The 24951-nt window shown below is 38.6% G+C and overlaps 1 protein-coding gene across 8 annotated transcripts; it reads right to left on the bottom strand.

Annotated features, from left to right (window-relative positions):
* Positions 1–602: 602 nt before the first annotated feature.
* tulp3 (TUB like protein 3) lies at positions 603–24710 on the bottom strand. Of its 8 annotated transcripts, XM_085251960.1 has the most exons (14): positions 24609–24686; positions 21165–21227; positions 18618–18712; positions 15050–15091; positions 11753–11804; positions 7801–7963; positions 6678–6884; positions 3751–3884; positions 3457–3648; positions 3221–3333; positions 2279–2396; positions 2083–2181; positions 1646–1817; positions 603–1499 (listed from the first exon to the last, which is right to left on the bottom strand). In XM_085251960.1, the coding sequence occupies exons 3-14, from the start codon at positions 18671–18673 to the stop codon at positions 1366–1368; spliced, it is 1482 nt and encodes a 493-aa protein (XP_085108086.1). In that variant the 5' UTR covers positions 18674–18712; positions 21165–21227; positions 24609–24686; the 3' UTR covers positions 603–1365. The 8 variants fall into 8 exon arrangements, with proteins under 8 accessions (XP_085108086.1, XP_085108085.1, XP_085108087.1 ...); XM_085251959.1 differs by lacking the exon at positions 18618–18712 and having other exon boundaries at positions 24609–24709; XM_085251961.1 differs by lacking the exon at positions 21165–21227 and having other exon boundaries at positions 24609–24706.
* Positions 24711–24951: the final 241 nt, after the last annotated feature.

The following is a 24951-nucleotide window of genomic DNA, read 5'->3' as shown; positions in this document are numbered from 1 at the left end:
CTCTCAAATCTGTTCAATGAAATTCATTTCTGTAATGTTTATGAAATTAAACACTAAATGCATTCACCTCAGTATAAGAAAAGAAAAGCATGTTTGATCAACTGCTGGTATGTTTTCATACAGCCAAATGAGCTGACTGTTTGTTCCAAAGGTCAGACTGGAACGTGTTTCATCAAAGACTTCTTTAGTAAAAGTATATACAGAATATTTTTCTTCAGAACTTAATTGCACACTTCCTTGAACAGGAAACAACAGGGAAATTCTAATAATTTAGCTTATGCATGAAAAATCATGGCTCTTTGAAGGATCCAGATCAAATTGTTTTAAAAGTATCTGACACTGCTGGCCATAAAAAAAAATCCCAGTCCAGTCCATCTAAGAACAAACTCTGCATTGAACAGATAACACGTTCGGGACAGTGATGAACCAAAACACCACATTAAATCCCTGCCAATGAAAATAATAACCCCCCCTTATCAAATTTGTTTAAAAAGGGAGAAAAATAAGAGTTGAAGTGATGTTTAACTTCCAAATAGTATTGTAAAATTCCATATCTTGAAATGTCATTGAATAATTTAAGACTGTAAGAACGGCTCAAATAAGATGGTGTTATCGTTTATTTCATACTGTATAAAGTCTGTATTTCATTTTTCTTAAAATGTGCAATTCTCCGTTCATGTTTTTAATGATAATCCAACTAGCCAAGACAAAATCACAGTCACAAGATAAAAAAAAAATTCACAAAACCCCCACCTTTCACACAAGGATGTTAGAGTGATAACCACAATGAAAAAATATCAGAATTAGCTATTGATAAAAGGCAGATTAAAACATACGTTATATGATTTAAGATGTAAACAAGGATTAAAAAAAGTTAAACTAGTGTTGAGGCTGTGATGCCAGTTCCTTAAATAAAGTACAGCAACTGTGCGTTTCTGTTCTGGCAACATCTAAAGTTGGGCCTGCAGGTGGTGCCAGAGGAAAGGCCATCATGTTACATAGTTCAAAATGGTTTACAGTATGAATTGTAGATGACAGTTATTTTTTAAGCTAAAAAACTTAGTGGAATGAAAATATAAAAGGCAACAAAAATATGTGAAGAATAAACATTTCACATATCTTCAAACAGGTTCATAAATATCAGATCAGTTCTTTTTGCACTTGGTGTCTAATAAGAGCACCTGTCTCCAGCACAGATTATTCATTTGCATTTCCCTTTTAGTCTCTACACACGTGTACATATACACATAAACTGTACACAGGTTAGCAGACGTTTAACCAACCCTGATACGACAGACATGACATGTGGGTGGGGGGGACACGCAAAAACTGAGTTCCTGGAATTTACCGGCAGAGCACCAGCACCTATTCACAGGCCAGCTTGCTGTCGAAGCTCGACAGGCCAATGGCAAACGCCTGAAGAGCGCACATGGGATAGTTGTAGTCCAGAGTGAAGACGTCTTCAGCAACTCTACCAAACTGCATAACAATGTAGTCGGCTAGAGATAGAGGGGGGTAAAAATAAAAAAGGTCGATCAGTGTGTTTATGGTGTATGTTTTAAATATTTCAAGACATTCTGCAACATCCTATAAGCAGCCAAATTATTTAAACTACTTAAACATAACTGAGATTAAAGATACTCACGGTCATTATCGTGAACTATCTGGAAGTTTTTGACTGATGCCTGAGTCACACGGCCATGGAAATTTAGCACATAAGACTGGGTGTCATCGTTCCACACGGGTGCCTTGTTGTGCAGCTCGATCAGATTTTCAAGCGAATGGTTTTGCCACCTGCTCAGGAGACTCTCCTGCTCCTATCATACAAATACATCCGATTTCAGTCTTTAATCTTATTAGGAATGAATCAAACTACACATTAAACTCACACACCAGGACTTTTGGACTTTTGCATTCTAACAGCATTTGTGAAATGTTAGACTGCTAAAGCTAAACAGCTTTGGATTCAAATTAATCTTTTAGTCATTTTATACATGAAGCATTCGGACAACACGTTGCACATTTAAGGGCAAATTCTTTGAGTTGTTAAGCTTTGCATAATTCTGTTACTGACAGACTCACATTTTGGGGCCTTACAGGGAGCCTCTCAAAGTTCATGTTCATGCCAGGGATGATTACAGTCATTTTGCGTGGTCCTTTGAATCCCAGCACATTGGTTTCCTGCCAAAAAACACAGAGAGTGTGACAATTTTACTAAATATATTTAATGAACAGGCAACACACTAAACACACTGCTAGCCTTTTGTCATTCACTCACATAGCAGATGGCAGCCAGTTCCTGTCGTGTGTTGCTTTCTTCCAGCAGAGCCCCGGGGTTTTTACACGGATTGGTCCCGTTGTCGTACACTGTGAATTTAGTGCCCATGAGGTTGGATCTGATAGAAAACAAACCGGTCATGAAATGTTTACACCTTTTCATATTTTTCAGATGCTGGCAGCATTTTGTTTCACATTTGAGTCATGTGGATTGGCAGAAAGCAACACACTGTTTATTTTCTAAATATCAAGAAAACAGCAACTATTGGATGCTGCAGTTTATTCTAACTGTTAGCAAGCAGAAAATCTTTGGAATCACATTGAATGTTATATTGAAAAAAAGAGGCAAAAGTGAGAGGCTACAATGTAATCCCACAGGTCAACTGTCCAGACCAAAGTGAATGTCGTTGTCTTTGCCACTGATGGGCTCAGACTGTCAACATTATGAAAAGGATCCCTACAGAGATGTGTATCTCACATCAAGAAGAAGTCTCGCTCTGAAATCTCACCGGAGGTGAGGTGTTGCTGGAAGAAAAAAGTGTGAACGTGAGTGAGAGTTGGAGGAAGCCAGGCACGGAAGAGAAGAGAAGCTTCCTGTTCAGTAGTTCACGGTTTGTGATTGAATTTCTGAAATCAGGCAATGGTCTGCTACACTTTATTTTTGCCAGGCACACACTGGTGACCAGTTGAGCTACAAATGGATGGACAGATGAAATGTTTTCACTGCCTATTTTGACTGGAATTAATATTACCAATCAAATAGAAAAATGAATCACTTATAAGAGCTGCCGGATACAGAATGCAGGTAATGCTATTAATTAAAGGTATTTTGTTCACATGGTATCAGTTGACATTAAAACAATAAATATAATTAAAGGTGTGCAATCAGCAAATAATACCTTATTAATGCAGGTCTCTGTGGACACAGGGAGGGTGGATTTACCTGAGTTTACCTATAAAGCTCTCTCCCTCTCGTGACAGGTCGGTAGCATCCACTGAAATAAGGTAGTTGGATGTCTTACTCTTCTTCCTCTTTCTTCCTGCCAGCAGAAACACCTGGAACGACACAATAAAGCAGACACATGTATCTAATGAAGGCTTTTGTTTATAAATGTTACATTGTACAACAAAAATGATGATTCTTATTCACAACTTTAATGGCCCACGCATGTATCGCACCTTCTTGCAATCCTCTTTCTCCATGTGCATGTAGTAAGTGGGGTAGAGGCCGCGGTCCATACCCTTCTTGTCACGGGTGATTCGGCATTTGACTGTGACGCCACGTGGTGCTGGGCGTAAGACAAACTCCTCCAGATTCGCCACATCGGCTAGTAAGTTTTCCGCTGTGGGTGATCCTGGGGTAACCAGATCCTGGGACAAATTAATATAGTCAGCTACTTTTAAAAGAAAAAAGAAAAAAAAGAAGCAATTTAGATAATAGTGAGTATATGAACTAGTGTGCGTAGGCTTTACAGGAATGTCCTTGCCACTAGTAGCTGAGGCAGGCCTGTTGCTGTCTGTGTGAGAGGACCGAGAACGGGTCCGTTCTTCCTCCAAGTCTTCCTCGTGCTCACTGGCTTCATCAAAGTTCATGCTTTCGCAGAGACCTGGTGAGAGACGTGGGAGTGTGGTGTGAGGGAGCTTTAATTACACACGAAGGTCTTTACAAATTCTCCAGCTGAGAAACCCATGCATACAAAAACAAAAGAGGAAAATGAAACCCAGATGCTCTGCGTACATTCTCCACAACAAAAGAACCTCAGTCATTATTTCGTTCCAGGGGTTCCTTCAGTTTTGGTTCAAAACGCTCCACAGAAGATTTTACCAGTTTTTGGGTTCATCTGCGGTCTTTGATATATGAGAAAAAATTCCCAAGAAGTGATGCAATACTTAGGAAATAGTTGAAGCAAAAAATAGAGCATTATACAGCTGAAAGCACATCCTTTCATATTTATCTGAAACATTCAGGGGGAGGGGGATTTCTTTTACATCAGCTGTTGAAACCATGACAAATGAAATGAAAGGATGAAGACTTGTGAAAGTGAATATCAAAAAGAATGTGATTATTTAGCATTGATTCTTATTTATTCAACCAAAAGGCCACTTCTCTGGCCTAAAGAGTACTTTTCCATGTCAGTTACTGGAAGGCTCATATTTATGACAATAAATGAAGCTGATGTGCAGCTACTTGTGCAGAGACAGCTCCATGCAGTCATGCAGACATAAACTGGGGCTTGCACAGTGCAGACAGTCGGGACTGTCTATCTGTCTCCTCACTGATAATTGGATTTATCAGCCAGGATGCAGCTCTTGGCTGCAGCTATATCCCACTGTAATGTGTTATCAAAGTGTAAACTCATATGAAAGCTGTGTGTTTTCACTACATTGAAGTATTATTTTTTATTAAAATCTAATTAAAATTGGACTTGTAAAAGAAATGCTTGACCAGAAATGGCAATAATGATACCAAGATTACTCTAAATTGTTATACTATACAGCTGGAGTCCTAAATACTGCAATCCAATCTACAGTTTGAAGTAAATGAAGAACTTTAGATTTTAAATCACAGCAATCAAACTGACTACTGTGAGGATATACTGCTGCAGGAAAATGTGGGTGAACAAGTGTGGTTCTGACCGACAAACCAAGGAACGCTGCTCATAGGTAGAGATCTGTCGAACACAAGTAGGCTTGCTTAAAATCGTACCCTGCTTTATCCTCATTTTTTTTGCATCTTAGCTGTTCCTTCATTCACAAAATGAACATCGTGTTATATTCAGTGAGACTTGGCGATTCAGAACATAAACCCATCAGTGATGTGTTTACAAATGCAACAGATGGAGGAGGTCAAGGCCAGTTTTCCCAATCAGACTTCAGGGAGTGACCAGACGAGTTCCTCCCTGCTGCCCATTAAAAGGAATGCAGAACCTTATTAAACAAATCCAATTTCACGTTAATAATATTCCTGCTTTTAAATACATGGGGGTTTCTTCTTTTGCATACAAAAAGCATTCTGTCCTCAAATATTTGTGCCTCCTCCTGACACTGATCAGTTAGACTAACATATCCTGGGCAAGTTCCAGCGTAAGAGAAAACATTAAGCTATGCAGCACTAAACCAGATGGATAATGTGACAGTAAAAACAGCAAAACACAACCCCTATTGTGCAGTATTTACAAGTGATGCACCCCAAATATGCTGCTAATCCTGTGAAAAAGCAGGAAGCATCATGGAATACAGAATGCAAATGTTAGCTGCCCTCTAACAGTGACTCCAGGGCTCCAATTAAAAAACCCACACAAAGTTGTGTCAGCTACTGGCTTATGAAATCAACCATCTGGAAATGTCAAAGAGGCCTAACATTTGACTGAGCAAATCCAAAAAAGACATACAGCATTTCCAGATAATTATTATCACACGGCCAAGAAGGATATTAAATTCTACAGCGAGCCAAAAGTGAAGATGATTAAATATGAATGTATTTCAAAATGTCTATTTCTTCCATTTCCCAAGGCACCATGGTAATATGGAAGACAGGCAGCCAAAAATACCTGCTGGAGCTCTTTGGGGCAGGCTCGTCTGCTTAACTGAGCTAACATTAACAATGAGGTCTTACATTATTGAGAAGCACAATGACACTTTCTACTGCGTCACACTCAAGCCTTTAAAAAAGGTATGAAAAGTAACCCAGCTTCTGAGTTTCTCAGCAGGATTCAAATGAAATCTTAAAAAAAACAGTCATGTCTTGAGTTTGTGGGCACAAAGTGGTAACACACGAGCTACATTATGACACCTGCAGAACTGCATGATGTTGGTACTGTTTAAACGCATGCTAACCTTCATATAATGAGAAATTTGTTTTTGCTGCAGATGAATCTGAAAAGTGCAAAAGTCACTGTGAGCTTGATTTTTATACAATTTCCTGAAATTGTACATATTCCCATCAGCTGGTTGGCAGGTGTGGGTGGTAGTAGTTCTAATGATGCCACAAACAAACACTGCAGTGTGAACAATGCCCTTATCTATTATTTAGTGAACCAGTTCTCACTGCATTACCATCAATCATACCACTCACTCCACATGCAGCAGCAGAGTGCTATCAATTTGGTAGATGTCAAAAAGTCTGACTTTGTTTAACAGCAACTTCTTACCTGCAGTGTCATAAATACACATTTTTTCCTTTATAGGTAAAAACTGTAAAGCTGAGAAACGTAAGAAAACCCTGAGAGTAACCACAAGTAAATATCTGATGCTACTCTCTTCTAATAAAAAATCACCAGGGGACTCAACACACACACTAACAAAGTAAATAAGTAAGCAGGCAAACAATAGTTGTTCCATTTGACTTTACTGCAGGGTTCAGAAAAATGATTTTAAACCCAGGATCCAGTACAAATCACCTTGCTTCTGCAGCAGTTCATGGATATCTGTCTTGGGCTCCAGCAGCGTCTCAGTGTCTCCGTCCCTCTCAGGCTCTTCAGCAGCAGGGGACTGGGACTGAGACTCAGGCTGGGACTGAGACTGGGACTGGCTCACTGACAGGATTTGAATTTTCATTCCTATATCAGGAGGTTCTGAGCTCAGGAAGGCTGCTGGGCCATCAATACCTACAACACAGGAGAAGGTGGCAGACAAGCATGAGCTGTTAATTTTCCCTTAACTGGGTCCAACCAAGCATATCTAATGAATCTACTAAGTGAATCTATTATACACATTTCCAAATCCATATTTTTATCTTGGATTCCAGTGTAGGTTTGCGTGATTTGCACTTTAGACTACGGTAATTCTTCTTTTTCTCATACTGGGCCTTGTTGCAAACAACTTAATTCTGTGAGTGGATATTAGTGAATGTGGTTTTTCTACTGTTTTCGACCATAAAAATGGTCTAAAACATGCCATTTAACAAAGAAAACATTTAAATGCATAGCAAGACCTCTTCTATTCATATAACTGCAATTAGTTTGAAGTTGGTACAGAAGCAACAAAAGGCTGGAAAAGTAAGTGGCACTAAAAATAACATGTGGAGGTCAACATGTCAGTAACATGACATAGTATAAAAGAGCATCTTAGAGAAGCAGCTTGTCAGAAGTAAAAATGGGAAGAGGTACACCATGTTCTTTAAAATATAATATAAAATTGTAAAGGCCCCAAATATCTCCTCTCATAATCAGATTTAGAGAATCCAGGGAAACATCTGTGTGCAAGAAACAAGGCAGAAAATCAATACTAGATTGCCTAGAACACTAGAAAATCCTGAAAATGAAATAGGATTTATTGTGAACTGAACTAAAAAAATAGGGGGAAAAAACCCTTGACTGAAGTGTGGTTTGGTAGTTTAACCGTGCTGCTCTATGATGTGCCTAGCCTAAATTAAAAACAGTCAAATGCTGAACATTGTATACTTCCAACTGAAGTTACTTTTATGTAAAGAGGAAACAGTGTGTGACAATGCCTAGACTATGGGGATTTGATTAACATGCCTTTATGAATGACGTAAAAAATGCTGCACATGTTTTTTCTCACCATCTATTATGACATCATTGGTGACATTGAGTTGAGATTCGACTAGTGGGGCTTGCTCTTCACCACGCCGTGCCCTGGAACGCCGGGGGCGAACCTCTGTGTTGGGCTGGACCATCAAATGTTGCTGACGTTTTTGCCGCTGCTTCTGCTCCAGCAGCGCCCTCTGTGGACCAAACAGGGGAACAGAAATGCTGTGTAACCTAATTCTAGGTACAAATATACGTGACTTTCAGGACATGCAACTGGAAAACTCACTTCATGCATAATTAGCTGGCATGTATTAAATGATGGAGGTTGGGAAGATTAAGCCAAGCTGGAAAACATCAACACAACAAGCTATAGGTAATTACATTAGTATGGATGATGAGTTACAACCTGTGTCTCTCAGTAGGTGCTGCAAATGACCAGGACAATAACAGAAAAAGAAAAGAAAAGAAAGGAGCACTGGTCGTTGCATTGCATAATGCTATTCTAATACTACAGGTTAGAAAAATTGGATTTCTACATGTGAGATTTTGTGCCATAAACAAGTATTGGACAAACAAAAGCTTTGATTTTCTAAAGGCTTATCTGGGAACCGTGGTTACCTGTACCAAAATGCACAGAAGTCCATCCAAGAACTCATTAAAGTATTTTAGTTATTTTTACTTTATCTTTGAAGAAAATATTCCAGTGGAGAGATAAAGCCATACAAGGTCAGCTTAGTGAGTCACACCATAATACAATACGCAGTCTTCAAAAGAAAGATAGCTACACACAGTCCAGACCTGTAAGGCAGCAGAACACATTTTGCTGAGCTACTAATCAGAACAGGAGGACATTTGACATGCAATAACAGATAAAGCAATTGTGCAAACCATTTCAAGGTATAGAAAGCTGTATGCACTACAAAAACTATATGTAATGCAGTACACAACTCAGTTTCAGTAAGGGTAGAAAACTGACGTTCATGTTGTATTCACCCGCCCCACTGTGACCTGACTTAATACTGATGCCAAAAGGCAGACTAAATAAAAAATAAGCCCATAATAAAACACAACAACCAAAATAAAAAAAAATAAAATAATGGGGGCTGTGAAAGCTTACAGTAATGTTCTGTAGTTTGGTGAACTGAAGAATGCCCAACGTAACAAGGGTCTGATAAAGTAATTAGCTGCTTCGAACATCATCACTGAGATGAGGTTTCTTTCAACTGATTACTCAGAACAGGTGTAACCTCTAGGTAGTGAGATTAGTCCACAATCATTTGCACTGTAGTTTCAGTAAGGATAGAAAACTGACTATGTTCATGTTGTATCCACTTGCCCTAAAACCCACTGTGGCCAGAGCAGGCGATGGATTATGCAAGCACATTAATTAGCGCACCAAATGCACAACAACAATTCCTGTTTAGTGTTCAGTCAGCTGGGAGAGACCGAGAAGCCTTGTCTCATATTTGGCAGACCAAACAGCTTTTTAGACTTCAGTCATTCTAACACTCGAGGAAATCATTTTCACTAGCCGTAATGTTTTTCTTTTTTTGTTTTTTGTTTTTAAAAAGAGAAAATTGAATCTTCTTATCCTACAGTGAACATGAAAAACATCCAAAAAGCAAACTTTAAGAAAGAATTGGTACTGGAAGCATTTGTTTTTTTACTCTTTCGCATATGAAAAATCCAAGAGCTGGACCCAGTCGTTATCATTTCAAAGAAAGAGCAGATCTGTGTTCTCCCTTTATTGCTATACATAAAAGGAGACAAATGAATAAAACATAATGCAACATTATCATAATGAACATAATTAGGTCTAGTGTAATGAATGAAAGTGGGAATGCTACCAGATTTCACATTGCACAATAATTCCTCTTCATTAAGATACTGACTACCGATTTGAGGCAAACCACAGCTTTAACTTCAAAAGTTGCTGCACATGTACTCCCAGCCTAAGATTAGTCTGAGCAGTTTGTTTTGTCTTCCATCGAGCTATTTTAAGCCAACCCATTGTAATATTCAATTCTTTTGTATAGCGTGAGTACTTGGCATTTTCAACACAGGATGTGACTTCATTCAGGTTTTCACAATCCTTCCTATGTGACCCAAAACACCGGAAAGAACCAAGCAAAGAACGTGGGTTAAAAGACACTGATTTAGATATAATGTACATTTATATTTACATGATGAAAAGAGGCCATGCAAACCCTCTACTGAAAAGAGAAGTTGAAGTACTGTTAGGGAGAGATAACTAAAAAATTTTTCTCTCACTGGCAGTACTGATTAAAAAACTTTGAGTCTACGTAAGCAACAGCCTCACACCTGCGTCTCACAAACAAGTCCTGATCTAAAAGACAAATAAACTAGAAAATGCATCAGAAAAAGAAAAAGAAGAAGTTACAAACCCGTTCCATTGATATTAAAAGTTAACAAGTTTTCTAAAGAATAAAGAAGATTCCACTTCTCTTTAAGTCAGATGACGATGTGTTCTCCCCCTAAAAGAAGCACTCCTGGTGGGCATGACTCTGTCGCCATGTCCTTATTTCCTCTTCTGGAGCTCAGTTTAAGAGTCAGTAAACTGTCAACCTGTTCCACTGCACTATGTGCTCCTCTAACACAAGCCAAATACCAAGCTTGTGTGTGTCTGTACGCGGGTGTGTGTATGTGTGTCTGTATGTACAGGCAGTCACCGTTGCTAACTGAATCAGCAATCATTAGCGCTCGAGCAGGAGAGAGATAGGGTGAGCGAGAGAGCACAGAAAGAAAGGAAAGAGAGAGCGAGAGAGAGAGAGAAAAGAGAGAGAGAGAGGGGGGGGCTGGGAGGTGTACAGCTTCTTCAGTGCGTTTCACTTTCATCATATAAATACATATAAAATGTAATTATGATTTAATTTTTCAAAGCTGATCTCTTCTGTGTATGTTTGTTTGTTCTTGTGAGTTATCTAAGAGCATAGAGAGAGAGAGGGAGAGAGTGTGTTTGAACTCAGCTGAAAGCGTGCAGCACAAGTCAGCCACAATGAGACCTTGAAACACACACACACACACAAACACGCACACAGCCAGGCGCCTCACAATAAATCCGCCTCTCTCTTTGAAGTCACCAATCTGAGCCCCCTACCCTTCTCCCCTGTTTTCCTTCTGCCTAATGTGAGATACTGGAGCGCTACACCACAGCTCTACAGCAAGGTTTCAGAAGATCACTCTGCATGCAGGAACATTAACTTTTAACTGTCTTACCATGTAACCCATAATGAACACTCCCCCCTCCACCCACCCACCACCATTACCACACACACACAATTTGACTAACTGTCTGCTAATATAAGTCTGTGCATTGGGAGTAAATGCTTGTCGGTCTCTCATTTTAGTCATTGCATACACAAATTAAATGTCAATTGAATACTACATTTAGAAAAACAATTTGCATCTTCAAAACAATATCTAGTTGTATTATAGATGTCTATTAAAATCTCTCATTCAAACTGTGCTTTTTTTTTAAACGTGAAAACTATGCATTTAGACATAAATTTGAACATCCGGGAATCTGTGGTTTAGTGGTTCATTAGGGAAGGATAGAGGTGTCACAGTTTCATAACCCAGCATTATAACAGTAAAGCCAAAAAACAGAGGAGGTTTTCAATCCAACAACATTATTTAATAAAATGTATTTTGCTTTAACCATTCTTGCCAACCATAAGGAGCCCGTGGTGACCAGAGCAGAACACAAGCCAGGCCCCTTAATTACCCTGCAAAATCTTACCAGATGTTTAGAAAAGCACCAGAGGTTAACCCTCAAACTAAAATCTATGTGTGAGTTGAACTTCTGCATTAGACTCATTTGAGGACATGAGCTTCAACAGATGCTCTTTGAAAGTGCAATTACAAAAGAGCAGAAATGCCACAAATTTTGAGAAATAGAACATCAAAAGCAGGATCTTTGAAAACCTGTGCTGTTCAGTTGTAGAAAATGTTTTGCTTCCCACCTGTTTTTCCAGCTTCTGTTGCATAAGACTGCTGCTGTCATTTTCAACACCACTGCAGAGAAAAGGAGAAGCAATATAAAGACACATTTTTTCAACAAAAATTGCATTTTCTTATCTAGCCAGTAGAGGGCATTACTACAGTTGGACTGATAGCTTTCTCTAATGAATTACAGATACTTTAGTAATTTTAGTGAAAGACAGCACATCTAAAATCTTAAGCACCCATTTTGAAAAGAGTAGCGTTGAAAACTAACTCCAAGGGAGAGGGACAAAGGGAAAAACACTGATCTTCTACTTACTGTTGAAACATGACATGACTCACTCTCTAATTATGCATGTGTCTTGTTTAGTTTTTTTTTTGTTTTTTTTTAAGAAACAGAGAGGGAAGAAGAAAAAGAAACAACACAATGCTCTAGCTGAGAGAAGCCCTTACAGTGTGGGGCCTGTGGGCATTTACCTTGGACACCTATCTGAAGGGACCAGGCAAATGTTGCTAAGCTACAGTGAAGAGGGAGCAGCAGTTGGCTTTCTCAAGTCGGAGTCAGAGACCTACGACAGCACCACTATCTCACCATCAAACACACACCCAAAACCAATAATGTGATGTAATGTGTGACTCCCATCCTCATGAACTTGAATGTTTCCTGTCGAGTAAATCTTTAAATATCTCATGCTCTGCTTGGCAGAAATGAGCCACGTAAGCTCATCAGATATCCAAAAAGCTTATCCTGACTCTCTGTTACACCTCTTTTAGTCACTCTCACATCCTTTACACATTTATGAGTTGATTGTAAATGAGGACACATGCTGCTTATGAATCTCAAGCCCAATGTTGGCTGACATCATAGTGCATGAAATCCATTTAGGAGACTTTAATACGTCTTACTACTAACACATCATATGTTCCCAAACAGCCAGCAAGAATAGTACCTTGCTACATAGTGTCAAAATTAGTCATCTTGCCCAAGTGTGTCATATTATCACGAATGAATCAAAGGGCTCCACAGCAGGTTATTATGGCAACTGAGCACAGGTTGTGGTGATAGAGAGGAGAGCTGGAGAATGGGAGATGATTTTAGTTTTTAATTTCCCAAGTCATTTCTTCAAATGAACTAACAGTGGGACCTGGGACACGTTGTTAATTAGTCATCCTAAAGAGGCTTTTACCAAAGAGCCTCAGATTTACAAATTCTCCACCTAATGTAACCGTACCCAAGGATCAAAGTATGGCATAAACAGCTCTAATTAAAATGTTTACCGTTCACTGAACTTTTCCATTAATAATGTTGTTTCCATGCTACAAGGCACTATCTGGTTAATTGCTAAAGACACTCTCTACAGCAGCTCAGTTTTCCTAATAGTTCCTTAAAACACATTTTTTTCCATTGGTACAGTGTAATACCCCTAAAGTAATTTGGCAGAATAGTGTGTGCCTAAGAGCCTAATGCACTGCTTGAACACATTAGAACATGACTGCTCTGATAAAGGCAGTAGCAAGAGATTAAAACATTTTTTGTAGCCAAGAGAGAAATCATAAGTAGTAAAGAGAGTTAATTCAGTTTTACAATAGACACCTCAAGGCACTTTATCCATTAAGGTAAAGACTGAACCTACAACCTAACAATCAGATGAACCCCTATGAGCTGGCATATCAGTGGAAAGAAAAAAAATATTTTTAAAAGGGACAGATCTCCAGCAGAACTAGAGTCAGGAAAGGGTAGCTATCTCCCCTTCTAGTGCCTGTTAGTTCTCTCGCTGTGGTGTTTTAAGAACAGCTGAAGGCTTTCACAGAGCTTTTTGAATTATATAAAATAAATGAAATTCAATTTAATTTATACAGCGCCAAATCACAACAACAGTCGCCTCAAGGTGCTTTATATTGTAAGGTAGACCCTACTATAATACATACAGAGAAAATAATCATATGACCCCCTATGAGCAAGCACTTTGGCAACAGTGGGAAGGAAAAACTCCCTTTTAACAGGAAGAAACCTCCGGCAGAACCAGGCTCAGGGAGGGGCGGCCATCTGCTGCGACCGGTTGGGGTGAGAGCAGGAACCCAGGCTAAAAGACATGCTATGGAAGAGATATAGAGATAATAACAATAATCCAACAAGTCCAGAGAGGTCCATTAACACATTGAGTGAGAAAGGTGACTGAAGAAGAAACACTCAATGCATCATGGGAACCCCCCAGCAGCCTACACCTATTGCAGTATAACTAAGGGAGGATTCAGGGTCACCTGATCCAGCCCTAACTAAGTGCTTTAGCAAAAAGGAAAGTTTTAAGCCTAATCTTAGCAACTTAAATCAGAATTCAGTTTGTGTATCTAGAAGGTGACCCATCGGAAATGGTAATTCTATGAATGAATGTGTTTGTCTGGCAAGGTGACCCCTCCAGTCAATCAGTGAGGACCTGTGGACTCTTGTTTGCTCCATGCTTATAGACATTACAGCTGTCTTTATGTCTAAATCTGTTTGGGGCTTATGGTAGCCTAGTGGATGAAAGCAGTGTGAGTTTATAGCATAAGCTTAGATAAACGTGTCCATCCTTCAACTTCTGACTGTGTTGTTGACCAGGGTGATATTAATGATATCACTGATTACTGTTATATGTTATTATTTTTGCACTTACAGTCTCTGTGTATGCCTATTGGAGACGGGGAGGGAGAGAATGTTGAGAAGCTGAGTTTGCTCTAGTACAAAGCAACGGGTATCTTGGGGCCTGTCACAGAGTAGATACACCTGTGATCACAGTGGCTACTGTATTTTACTATTAGTGTCTGTCTCCCAAATCCAAACTGAGAGCTGGTTCCATAGAAGAGGGGCCTGAAAACTTAAGGCTCTGCCTCCCATTCTCGTTTTAAATTCTCTAAGAACAACAAGTACGCCTGCATATAAAGAGTTTTAATATTCTAGCCCCTAAATAACAAATATAGCAAAAAACAAACATAACAAATATACCCTTTAAATCACATTTATGATTCACTTTAAGAAATGCAAACCAAGTGAAAGACTTCCATATTTTTTAATATTTTGGGGGCATTTCCTTAGTCTATATTGGACAGGGACAGGTAAGCGTACAGATGAAAGTAGGAAGAGAGCAAAAGGGAATGACACACAGGAAAGGGTCCACACCGGAATCAAACCTAGGCCCCTCACACAAGAAGATCATTCTTTAATTGATGGCTGTCTGAAATATAACAGTTCTGCACTAAGGTTTTAAGTGCATTATTCAGTTTGTCATTTTCAGGTACTGCAACTGGAGTTAAATTTTTTGGAGTGTGTAGGTGCATACCTGGCTGTTGTGTTAGACGAGAAGCTGGCAGAACTGGAAGGTCTTTGGGAAAAAACCATACCGCCAGACGCATGGGGCATATGGAAAATAAACAAAAGAGTGAAACAAGTTTAGAGACAACACCAAATAGGAAAACCATAATGTCAATGTCATAACGATGTAGTGGCTCATCTGGCTCACGATTCATCACGATTCAGGGGTTCATATAATGTGTGAAGAACAGAAAGAAAGTAAAATGTTTCCTTGTCACTGGTTGGCTGTTTGAGAATAAATATTCACTGAGAAGCCAAGGACACTCGCAAACAGTCAAATCCAGGACGAAATCTCGCTCACACTGAAATGAATGAATTCTTTTTTAGAAACTGTAAGAAATGTACTTAAAAGTTATGCTATGAAAACAGGAAAAAGCAAAAGTGCTCATATAATGACAAATGTGACTTTGACCTTGAGGACAGTTTGGATGAAAATCCATCACTGTGTGCAACTTCGATTAAATTCTGACTGATATTGTAGGAGGAACAATGATTCTTGAATTGTGGATAGACACTTGGATGGAAGGGCATACAAGCCTATTATTTTAGGGCAGGGGTATCAAATATAAGGCCCAGGGGAGCAAATCAGCTCATCAAAGACCAATCCAGCCCTCCGGACTACTTTGGAAAATGTGAAGGAGGCACTTGATGTTAAATGCAACTGTTGTTGTGATTTGGCACTATATAAATAAAATTGAATTGAATTGAAATGAGTTTGACATCCCTGTTGTCGGGTCTATACTTTACAATTTATAGTGCCTTGAGGTGACCGTTGTTGTGACTTGGTACTATATAAATAAAACTGAATTGAAATTCAATTGAACTGAATTTGATGTTAAGTGGGCCAAACCAAAAATACTCCCTTTTGTGTCAGTAGAAAGAAATTAAGCTGTCCATCTAATCCCAATTAATAGAAGAAAAAGAAGTGCAACTTCAAAGGTATGTCTCAGTTTTTCAATATGATAATGAGATGCTACTGCTAAAGATAATAACATCAAATAAATCTTCCAGAATGAATAAATACAGTTGTAAAATGACAGAAAAGGTTCTGCTGGCTCAAAAATACCCAAACTCTCCTGTCTCTTTATGTTCTTGGTAAATATGGACATGTGCATACACACAAACACAGTTACATGGTGCCTCATCACAGCAGTAAGCGATCGCCTCTTCATTAGTCCGTCACAGCTTTGGTGACAAGAGAAGGACGCGCCACTGTTGTCCCTTCCTTGTGTGTCAGTCCAAGGTAACCATGGAGATTCTTGCTCTGTCAACAGCACACTTCCACCAGCATTGATTAAAAACCTGCAGTGTGTTCTTGAGCCTCACTGTAATTGGAGGACTTTAGCACTCTGCTGTAAAGATTCACAGACTGACAAAGGGAGGAGCCTACCAAAGCACGTAATTGCAGCTGAGCTGTGCAAAATTTAAGTACTTATGCCTCTGATAAATTCTTTGTAGGAAATATATAAATAAGTTGCACAATGTTGATGTTTTAAATAATTGAAAGCTATTAATTTAACTGTGATAACTGTCCATAACTCTGCTGCTGGTTCAGGATATAAAAAAAAGGAAAAGCTGACCAGAAATGTTTGGTATTAAACCCACAAGAGTATTATCAGACCATGATCTGTTTTGTGTGTTGTTCATTTTAATTAAAAGCTTTCCACTCTGCCACTTTAAATGTTAATTTGAAAGTTGGATGAGTGTGACTTAATTCAGGCAATTCAGCTTTGAACTTAAGAGAGGGTACTCCATAAAATGAGGGCTGATAATGGTTTAATGCTTAATTCTAGTAAAACATACCCCAAAAATATCCATCCATCCATTCATCCACTTGCTCTTGCACCAGTTTATAATCAGGAAGAACTAAAATTGATACATGCATAGAAGCAGGTGCCTCAGACATTAGCACTATTACCTCACAGCAAGGTTGTCCTGGGTTATCGAGAGCTACGGTTTCTCTGGCCATGCAAAACATATTAGGTTCATACAACTTTTTGTTCATACATTTTACAAGATTGTCAAACTAGACTCTCTGATCGATAAAGCATAATAAACATATTAAGGTTAAATATAATTTACCCGTGTCCTTCTTGTTTTTCACTAAAAACACGACTGATTGTATTTAACATTAATATCTGAGCAACAGAAAAAGCACCTGCAGAAATGCAGCAACTAAATACTAAATCATACTAAATACTAAAATCAATGCTAATAATTAGAGCTGACTCATTTTAAGACTGATATCAATACCAATATTTGGTGACCGAAAAATCCAATATTCTAATATATATTTTTCTTTGAGACACACAAAGCAGTTCCCAAATATTTGTAAGTTTGGTTGTTTATTTATTTTTTATTTATTTAGTTTATGCTCTGAATGAGTCTTCCAGGATCAGCTGTTTCCAAAAGCATTTATTGCCAAAAGGGAAGTTGTACAGTGCCTTCTGGTGGACAAACTCTGGAACATCAACACTTATTCCATGGTTCAAACGTGTTTTTTCCCTCTCTCTTCTTTACGTTTTTAATTTTCATTTATCGGACATTTTAAATGCAGATACCGACAGATCAGCAAATAGCTAATATTGAATAATATTATCAGCCCTGGTTGGGCTCTAACAATAATAATGGCTTTTTGAAAATTTCTAACTATAGTTATTTTTGCCAGCGACTATTTTGGATATCAGTGAGTGATTACCTGTCATAGAGCAAAACTTTTTCTATATATATTATGAGCATCTCTGAATACTATCAGGGAGGAATCCCCTTCAATTGGTTTTCAGGACTCGAATTTGAAATGGAATAATGATAACTCAAAGCTACAGAATCTTGGAATGATAACTAAACAAGAAGCAAAGAGCAGATGTTCAGATGTATTATGATTACAGCCTTCTCAGATCAATTTCAAAATCAAAGGAATTAAAGATTAGTAAATTCAAATTAAATCTCTAATCTCAATCACCACAGCCTCAAAACTGAGAATATGGTTTATGTAGACTCCTTAAAACAGACTAGAAACTGATGAGTATTTATAAAATAAAATGCTAAGAGGAAACATTTAACTGGATGAATACCCCAAGCACATCCTTACTTACATGGATGTGCTTGAATTAACCTACCAAGAGCAGACACTAACACACACACACTCAAAACGGGCTGGACACACACGCAAGTTACCAACTCTGGTTACAGCACACAGTCACAGCCTGATGCTCTGAATAAGTAACGACATGGTGGCAGAAACATGAGCGAGAAGAACATTGAGTCATTCAGCGACCTGAAGAAAGATAGTAATGCTGACCTCAATCCTAACACGGGCAACTCTGTAATTCCTTATTTCTAAAAAGACTATCCTGCTAGGAGAATTAAAGCAAAAGTTTCTTTAACTGCATCTGTTTTAATGCAGGAGGCAGCTGTCTTGCTTAAAGAAAGAAACCACAAGTCTTAAAGAGCACACAAGAATGTATATTCTGAAAAAAACTCTACTACTGAGATCAAAACATACTGCATGTACGCGTGCCATTATGTGCAACTACCTGTATGACCAGCGACTGTAGGCAGGCTGAGATCCCTCGGTCTTTACAGTGTCCATGGATGCAGCTTCAGGAATGCCAGTCCAAATGTCTCTTATCTATAACAAAAATCTTCATTTACACTCGGGGTCTTACTTACTGCTCAGTTCTACCCATTTGTAAGCCTACAGAGTCCAAGATCTCTGCTAGTGTGTCACTGAGAAAGAGTAGATGTCCCACCCATGGGAGTGACAGCTACCACTGCTGAGGTACTCTGAGGTTGTGAGGCTTAGTGCTGTTACCATGACTTCACACTTGAGGCAATGCGCAAGGATCCAGCTAGGGATAGGTATGGAAGTGACAGTTTTGAATGTCAGAGTACTGCAAAAGATCAGGCAGAGACAGAACTGAAAACATATAGTCTGAAAGAGCACTAGGGTAAGTTGTTTTAGCCTGATTATATTTTAGATATAAAGTCACTCTTTAAAGGTTGCTATCACTAAGTTCCCATAATACCGTCCACTAACTACTGAGAAAGTCAGCACTTGCATTTGGCTCATTTTCTCTGACTCATAGGGGGGCCACTGCACGTATAGTATGAAACCAGACTGCAATTCTGAGCTATGCAACAGTGAGACTGTGTTGAGCCTTAAATAGTCCAAATCTTGTCAAAACTAATTCCCAAACTACCTTCCTGGATCACTCTAAGATTACATTTTTCATTGTGGAACTGAGAAGCATACACAGTTTTAAGAAAGTTATCTGAATAAAATTAAACCTGTAGATTACAACATCTAAAAACAGATACAGTGGGAGGACCTTTGTGTGGTTGCTAGGCGACCAGAAGCTGACATTTGTTTTTCCTGAGGCTATTTGGAAGAGAGAGACAAAATAAAAATCAGACAGAAAATGAGGCATGTATTGTGTATGTTTGTTCTTAGAGAGAGAGCAGTAAACTCGCAAATGCGTTAACTCATGATAAGCAGGGGAATCATTCACCCGTGGGAGTAATTATTGAAGTCAAAACAAATAATGGAAATAAGCTACCCTTGGGATGCCAAGTGACACAGTCCCCTTTTGACTCTTTCACAATTATGTTTTACTTTATTTAGGCAACAAACAAAAAAAAGCAAACTCATGTCCATTAGCGCTAATTCTTCATAATTAACAAAGAATGACGAATACAGATATATTTATTAATTTAGTTGACTGCTTGCAGTGCTGTACTATTCAACAACAAAAAAGTGTATAGCTTACAAAAACCAGAAATGCTACTTTAGTCTCTAAATGCATGAGAAACCGAGTGGAGCTGGGCCATTTGGAATTCACTGGACAGCCACAGTAAATCACAACTGGACCACAAGTCGTTCTTGCAGTTGCAGAGGTTAACCGCTATCCTTGTAGAGAATTTTTTTAATTGATTGATTTATAACAATGTTCAACTAAGATGGCGTACTGACTTCAATATCACCCCAACTGCTCGTGCAGAACTGCACACATTATATGATGCAGGCAGCAGGTTGGAAAGGAAATGTTTCAAAGGAATTTATGCATTCCTGGGAGCATTACTGGAAGCAGTAATATTGTAATTGTATATAGCAGGTTGCGTGCTCAGTTACAGTAGAAAAGTATTATATAAGAACACGTCCATAATAATCATCAGCAAGTTTGACTATAAAAGCAGAGGTTTTAGCAGTTTGCTGGTCTGGAGCATTCAGGTGTGTGTTAACACAATATTGCAATTTTTCCAGGAGTGGATATCCTAGCAATTTCACCATATGCTCAGAGAAACTGCAAAGATCCCAAGTTCCAATATAATTAGAAAAAGACTAAACAACTCTGGGTTGTTTGGACAGATTACACAGAAGAAAGCCTCTTTTCTCTAAAATGAAGATGGCAACATGGTTAAGGTTTGCAAAGTGGCATCTGAACAAACCACAAAACTTCTGGAACAATGAATAGACGAGACCGAAGCACAGATGTCTGGCCAGTGAAAGCCAAACACAAAACACCTCATACCAACTGTCATACCAACTGACAGTGATGATTTGGGCTTGTTTTGTTGCCACCTGGACACCTTGGAGTCACTGAATCAACCATGAGCTCCTCTATATTTTAGAGTGAAATCTGAGGCCATCTGCCTGATAGTTAACTTTGTCTAAAACTGAGTATTGCAACAGAACAATGGTCTTAAGCACAGCAACAAAAACTACAACAGAATCACTGACAAAGAAAAGAATCAAGGTGTTGCAATGGCCTAGTCAAAGTCCAAACCTCATCCCAAGACATTCCTCCTCAATGATTCCACATTTTCACAAGCTACTGAATGTTACTGAATCATACAAAGAAAATTTAGACACAATAGGTATAAAAGAGTCTTTGTAGGACTAACTTTAGTTTCCAACAGGAAATATTCAGAAAAAAAGTTAGCTATAATTAACTTTAGGCTGAAGATTCCATGCTAACACTTGTGGTCCTCAAATGTCATCTAAGAAAAGGGGTTTCATTTTACCTCAGGTTATACATAACACTCTACCCCACAGTGCACTGAGTGTAAACACAGGGGCTCACCTGCTATTCTCAAATGATGTGTGGAGGCCCACTGTGTGTGCTGTGGGGCTAGTTCCAGTGTTCCTGTAGGATTTTACATAGAGCACAAATTATTATTGCAATATATTTCACACACAGTTATGAATTAACTGTTAGATTACTGCATCAGTACTTTGTACTAATTTGTACTCATTTTTCCTTAAAAAAAAAACTTTAGTAATTATAAAGGCTGATCAATTTCTTGTGTGAATTAACCCACAATTAAAAACAGTGCAGGTGACCCACCACTAGAGAGAGAAAAGGGAGAAAAAAGTACAGCAAAGGCTACCTGGGAAGTAAACAGACTTCATCCTGAGTAAGTCATCTGATCTGCTGGGAGACTCTGGTTAATGCTAAACTAAGGAAGCCCTGGGAAATCTAATAATATATATAATAATAAATATTTCTCCTCTGAGAAATATTTGTTTTTTATGGGGGTTTTTTTGTTTGTTGTATGAAAGTAGTTGATGAATGGAAAAGCAGTAAAAGCTAATAGAGTATCCTGTTATGTATAGATGCTGCAAAAAGGCCATCAAATATACAATCTAAAGAAGAATGGTAAATGGCCTGTATTTGTATAGCGCTTTACTACTCCCTAAGGACCCGAAAGCACTTTACACATCCAGTCACCCACCCATTCACACACACATTCACACACTGGTGATGGCAAGCTACAAGAACTGATGACATGTCAGATTACACAGAGGCAGTTTTGCCTCTACGCACTGAAATTTTGGTTTGTGTGCACACTGGGATAGAACAACAGGGATAGAAAATTGTGAGATTTTATGAACAAGGAAAGTGTACATTTCATTCATTCATCACTCCTTAAGTTGCAGCACAAATAAATACCAAGAGAGTATTTCCAGAGATATTACAGGAGGCAGAAATGGTATTCAGACAATCCAACAATGAATAGAAATCTAAAGGAGAATTCAGTAACACCAAAGATAGTGGCTGATCAAGATCAACTTTAGTATCCCCGAGGGGCAATTTGCTTTGTAGCCAGCCAAGATGTGCCAAGAAAAACACAAATCACATCATAGAATTTTAAAAATGAATAGTGGTAGGAGCAAATTGGAATTTAAATCTATTTGTTCTGCAATTAGGCAAAGAATACCTCCTCCCTTAAGTCAACAGCTGACACTCTGAAAACACAGGATGTGTGCTATCACCCGAATTTTTTCTCCCTTCAATTCTGCTGCGCTGCCTCCAGGAGGGCAGATCATCTAGCTTTATACCTGCCACTTTACTACACAATTTAACAACATGCTCCAACCTCTTCTTGTTCTTCAAGCTAAGAGACCCAAACCAGCAGATTGAAGAAAAAGTTAAAACAGACTCAATAAAAGACAAATAGAACATTTTCCTAAAGACATTATCCAAATTAAAACCCCTAGGTTTCCGATACAAATACTCATGCTGGTTCCTAAAATATACAAATAAAGCTGGTTTTAAGAAATATTACAGCAACCTCACTACATAAATGACAATAAAGCACCATTATCTGAACACACACAGTAACTACACTAGGGTTTGATGTGTGCATTTTCTGTGCTAGCTCCCTAAGCAGGCAAGCTGTCGTCAAAACTTTGAAAATCTCTGCTAAGCACTAGCCTGGCACTGTTTGTGCAGTGCGACAAATAACAAAACTCCACCAGCCTTGCACTTATAACGCTACACTCATGTTATCAGCACTTGAAACATTACAATGGTGATACTGTTATGAAAACTGTCATTCTGCAAATGTGTCAGCTCTGCATGGAGACTCTGGGATTTGTAACTACTCCAAGCTGCCAAGTGACTCAGCAGTCACTGAAGAAATACGAAGGACACAGCATTCACTGCATCAAAGAATAATAATACTATATATATATATATATATAATTTTTTTTTTTAATTGCATGGCATTTGTGAGAAGCCCTTTATCCATTTCTTTTCAACACTGATAAAGTGTGCATTCCAAGTGGTGTGCTAATCAGGAATGTGTTCAAAGTGGTTCACATTACTAAGCTGACACAGTTAGAAAGGCCCTGAGATTTCCAAAAACACAGTACTTGTTCTACATCTGGGGAAAAAACATGAACAGGATGGGAGTTATTCCAAGTCAACAGACCAAGACTAACTGATACCATGTAGAGACCATTTCTCTGTCAATACTTGTTTGCAGCAAAATAGTCAATTTAAAAACAAAACGCAGACAAAAAAGTTCTCGTTTCAATGTCACTGTAACTAATAAAAATTATCTATCACTAAGTTTAAGCCTTAGGTGACAGAACTAATCTACAAACTGATTAAATCAAATAATGTGACTGCCTCTATAACAGGAAAGGGTGGGTGAGCTACTGTGATAATTATCTCCCAACAAAAATGAAGGACGAATCTCTGCTCCAGTTCTTAAAACCGTGTAAAGCAGCTTCCATTAACACAGCGCCGTTTTACACTCTGTGTGTGTATGGGGAGGGGGGTTACATGCAGTACATTATGCCCAGGCGAATTTTGTGTGACTGTTTGTAAATCTATGTTTTGCATTCAGTAACTGGCTTACTTATCCAGATATTTATCTATTTACTCATTTGGGAGGTGAGGATAAACACACGCTGACATGAATGCTTTTTACATAAAACCAGAGACTACGAAGAGGCATGTTCAGACATGATATACAGTGGGGTTTTTTCCAGAGCACTCACCTAAACCTAGTGAGTGCTCTGAAGTGGCTGAGTACCTCTCTTTAGATACAGGATCTAAAGCATTTTATACAGCAAAACACACTATTTGGAATCCATCTAGTCTTGCTATATCCAAATTTGAAATATCTATGGCGTTATGTATGAGGCAAATATCTAACGCAAATGCTATTTGAAATAAAGAAATGTGTTTGTGTATAACAAAAGGATTGTCTGCGGCTTTAATAAATAAATAAATAAGTGTTTATTACACTGTACGTGGGCATTTAACTAAAGATGAACTATTTTATTCATCGGAAAAGGAGGGAGTATGGCTACATTTATAAGCAAGCAAGGGTAACATTAAAACAAAACGGTTGCCCCTTTCTGCTGTGCGGTTTGTGCACAGCACAAGTCCTGAAATACAACGACCGTTATCTCGCCATTCGCCCTGTAACAGTCATCGAAACGAAAAAATAAATAAAATAAAAAGATGGGGGGGGGGACTACACCGTTAACTGCTCCTTGTGCTCACACGCCAGCTGTGGAATGTTAAAGCTAGCCTGTTACTAGCTAACGCTAGTTGCCTGAGCCCAGTCTCTATCTGTATGCAGCTCTCTCTTATAAAAGTTGTGGGCGACAGCTAAGTTTTTCGCCTCAAAGAAAGCGCTAATCCCAGCGCTTACCTCCCCATTCCCCAGTTCACCAAAGGGAAAAAGTAAGGACACAACGTACAAACTGCGTTAGGTTTAATTCTCACCTTATGCTGTAGTAACTCATGTTTGTCCACGGTTGCTAAGGAAGATCCTCAGGAGGCATAGCACTTTTGTGGTTGGGAAGAACTCAGTTGCTCAGTCCTTAGTTACCGAGCACACTAAAGACAGGGGTTGCTATTGGCTTACCAGTTACTTAGGGGGAAGTTGATTGGTGGACATTCTACAGAAAGGGGGAGTGCATGCCTTGACTGTAGGAGGGGTTTGATTTTTCATTTTATATAAATAAAAACCTGTATAAATATAAGTTTATATAAATGCAAGTAATGTATACGAATGAATTAGCAATAATTTGTCACAAATCTAAAGTTTTAGAAGAAAAACATCCAG

The sequence above is a fragment of the Mchenga conophoros genome, linkage group LG17 (assembly GCF_057382185.1).
Source record: "Mchenga conophoros isolate Kocher_MC1m ecotype Shallow Benthic linkage group LG17, M_conophoros_male_GT1.1, whole genome shotgun sequence".
In the NCBI taxonomy this organism is placed as follows: domain Eukaryota; kingdom Metazoa; phylum Chordata; class Actinopteri; order Cichliformes; family Cichlidae; genus Mchenga; species Mchenga conophoros.
Note: the sequence above shows the minus strand (reverse complement) of the source record. Positions and strands in the feature narration are given on the sequence as shown.

What these genes read in the sequence shown, in the direction of transcription:
- tulp3 (XM_085251959.1), bottom strand. Translation starts at nt 24,628, where the DNA reads ATGAGTTACTACAGCATAAG. An exon ending in TGAACTGCTGCAGAAGCAAG is followed by an intron (nt 3,885 to 6,677) that starts GTGATTTGTACT and finishes GTCTCTCACCAG; the next exon opens with GTCTCTGCGAAAGCATGAAC. An exon ending in AGAAAGAGGATTGCAAGAAG is followed by an intron (nt 3,334 to 3,456) that starts GTGCGATACATG and finishes GTGTCGTTCCAG; the next exon opens with GTGTTTCTGCTGGCAGGAAG.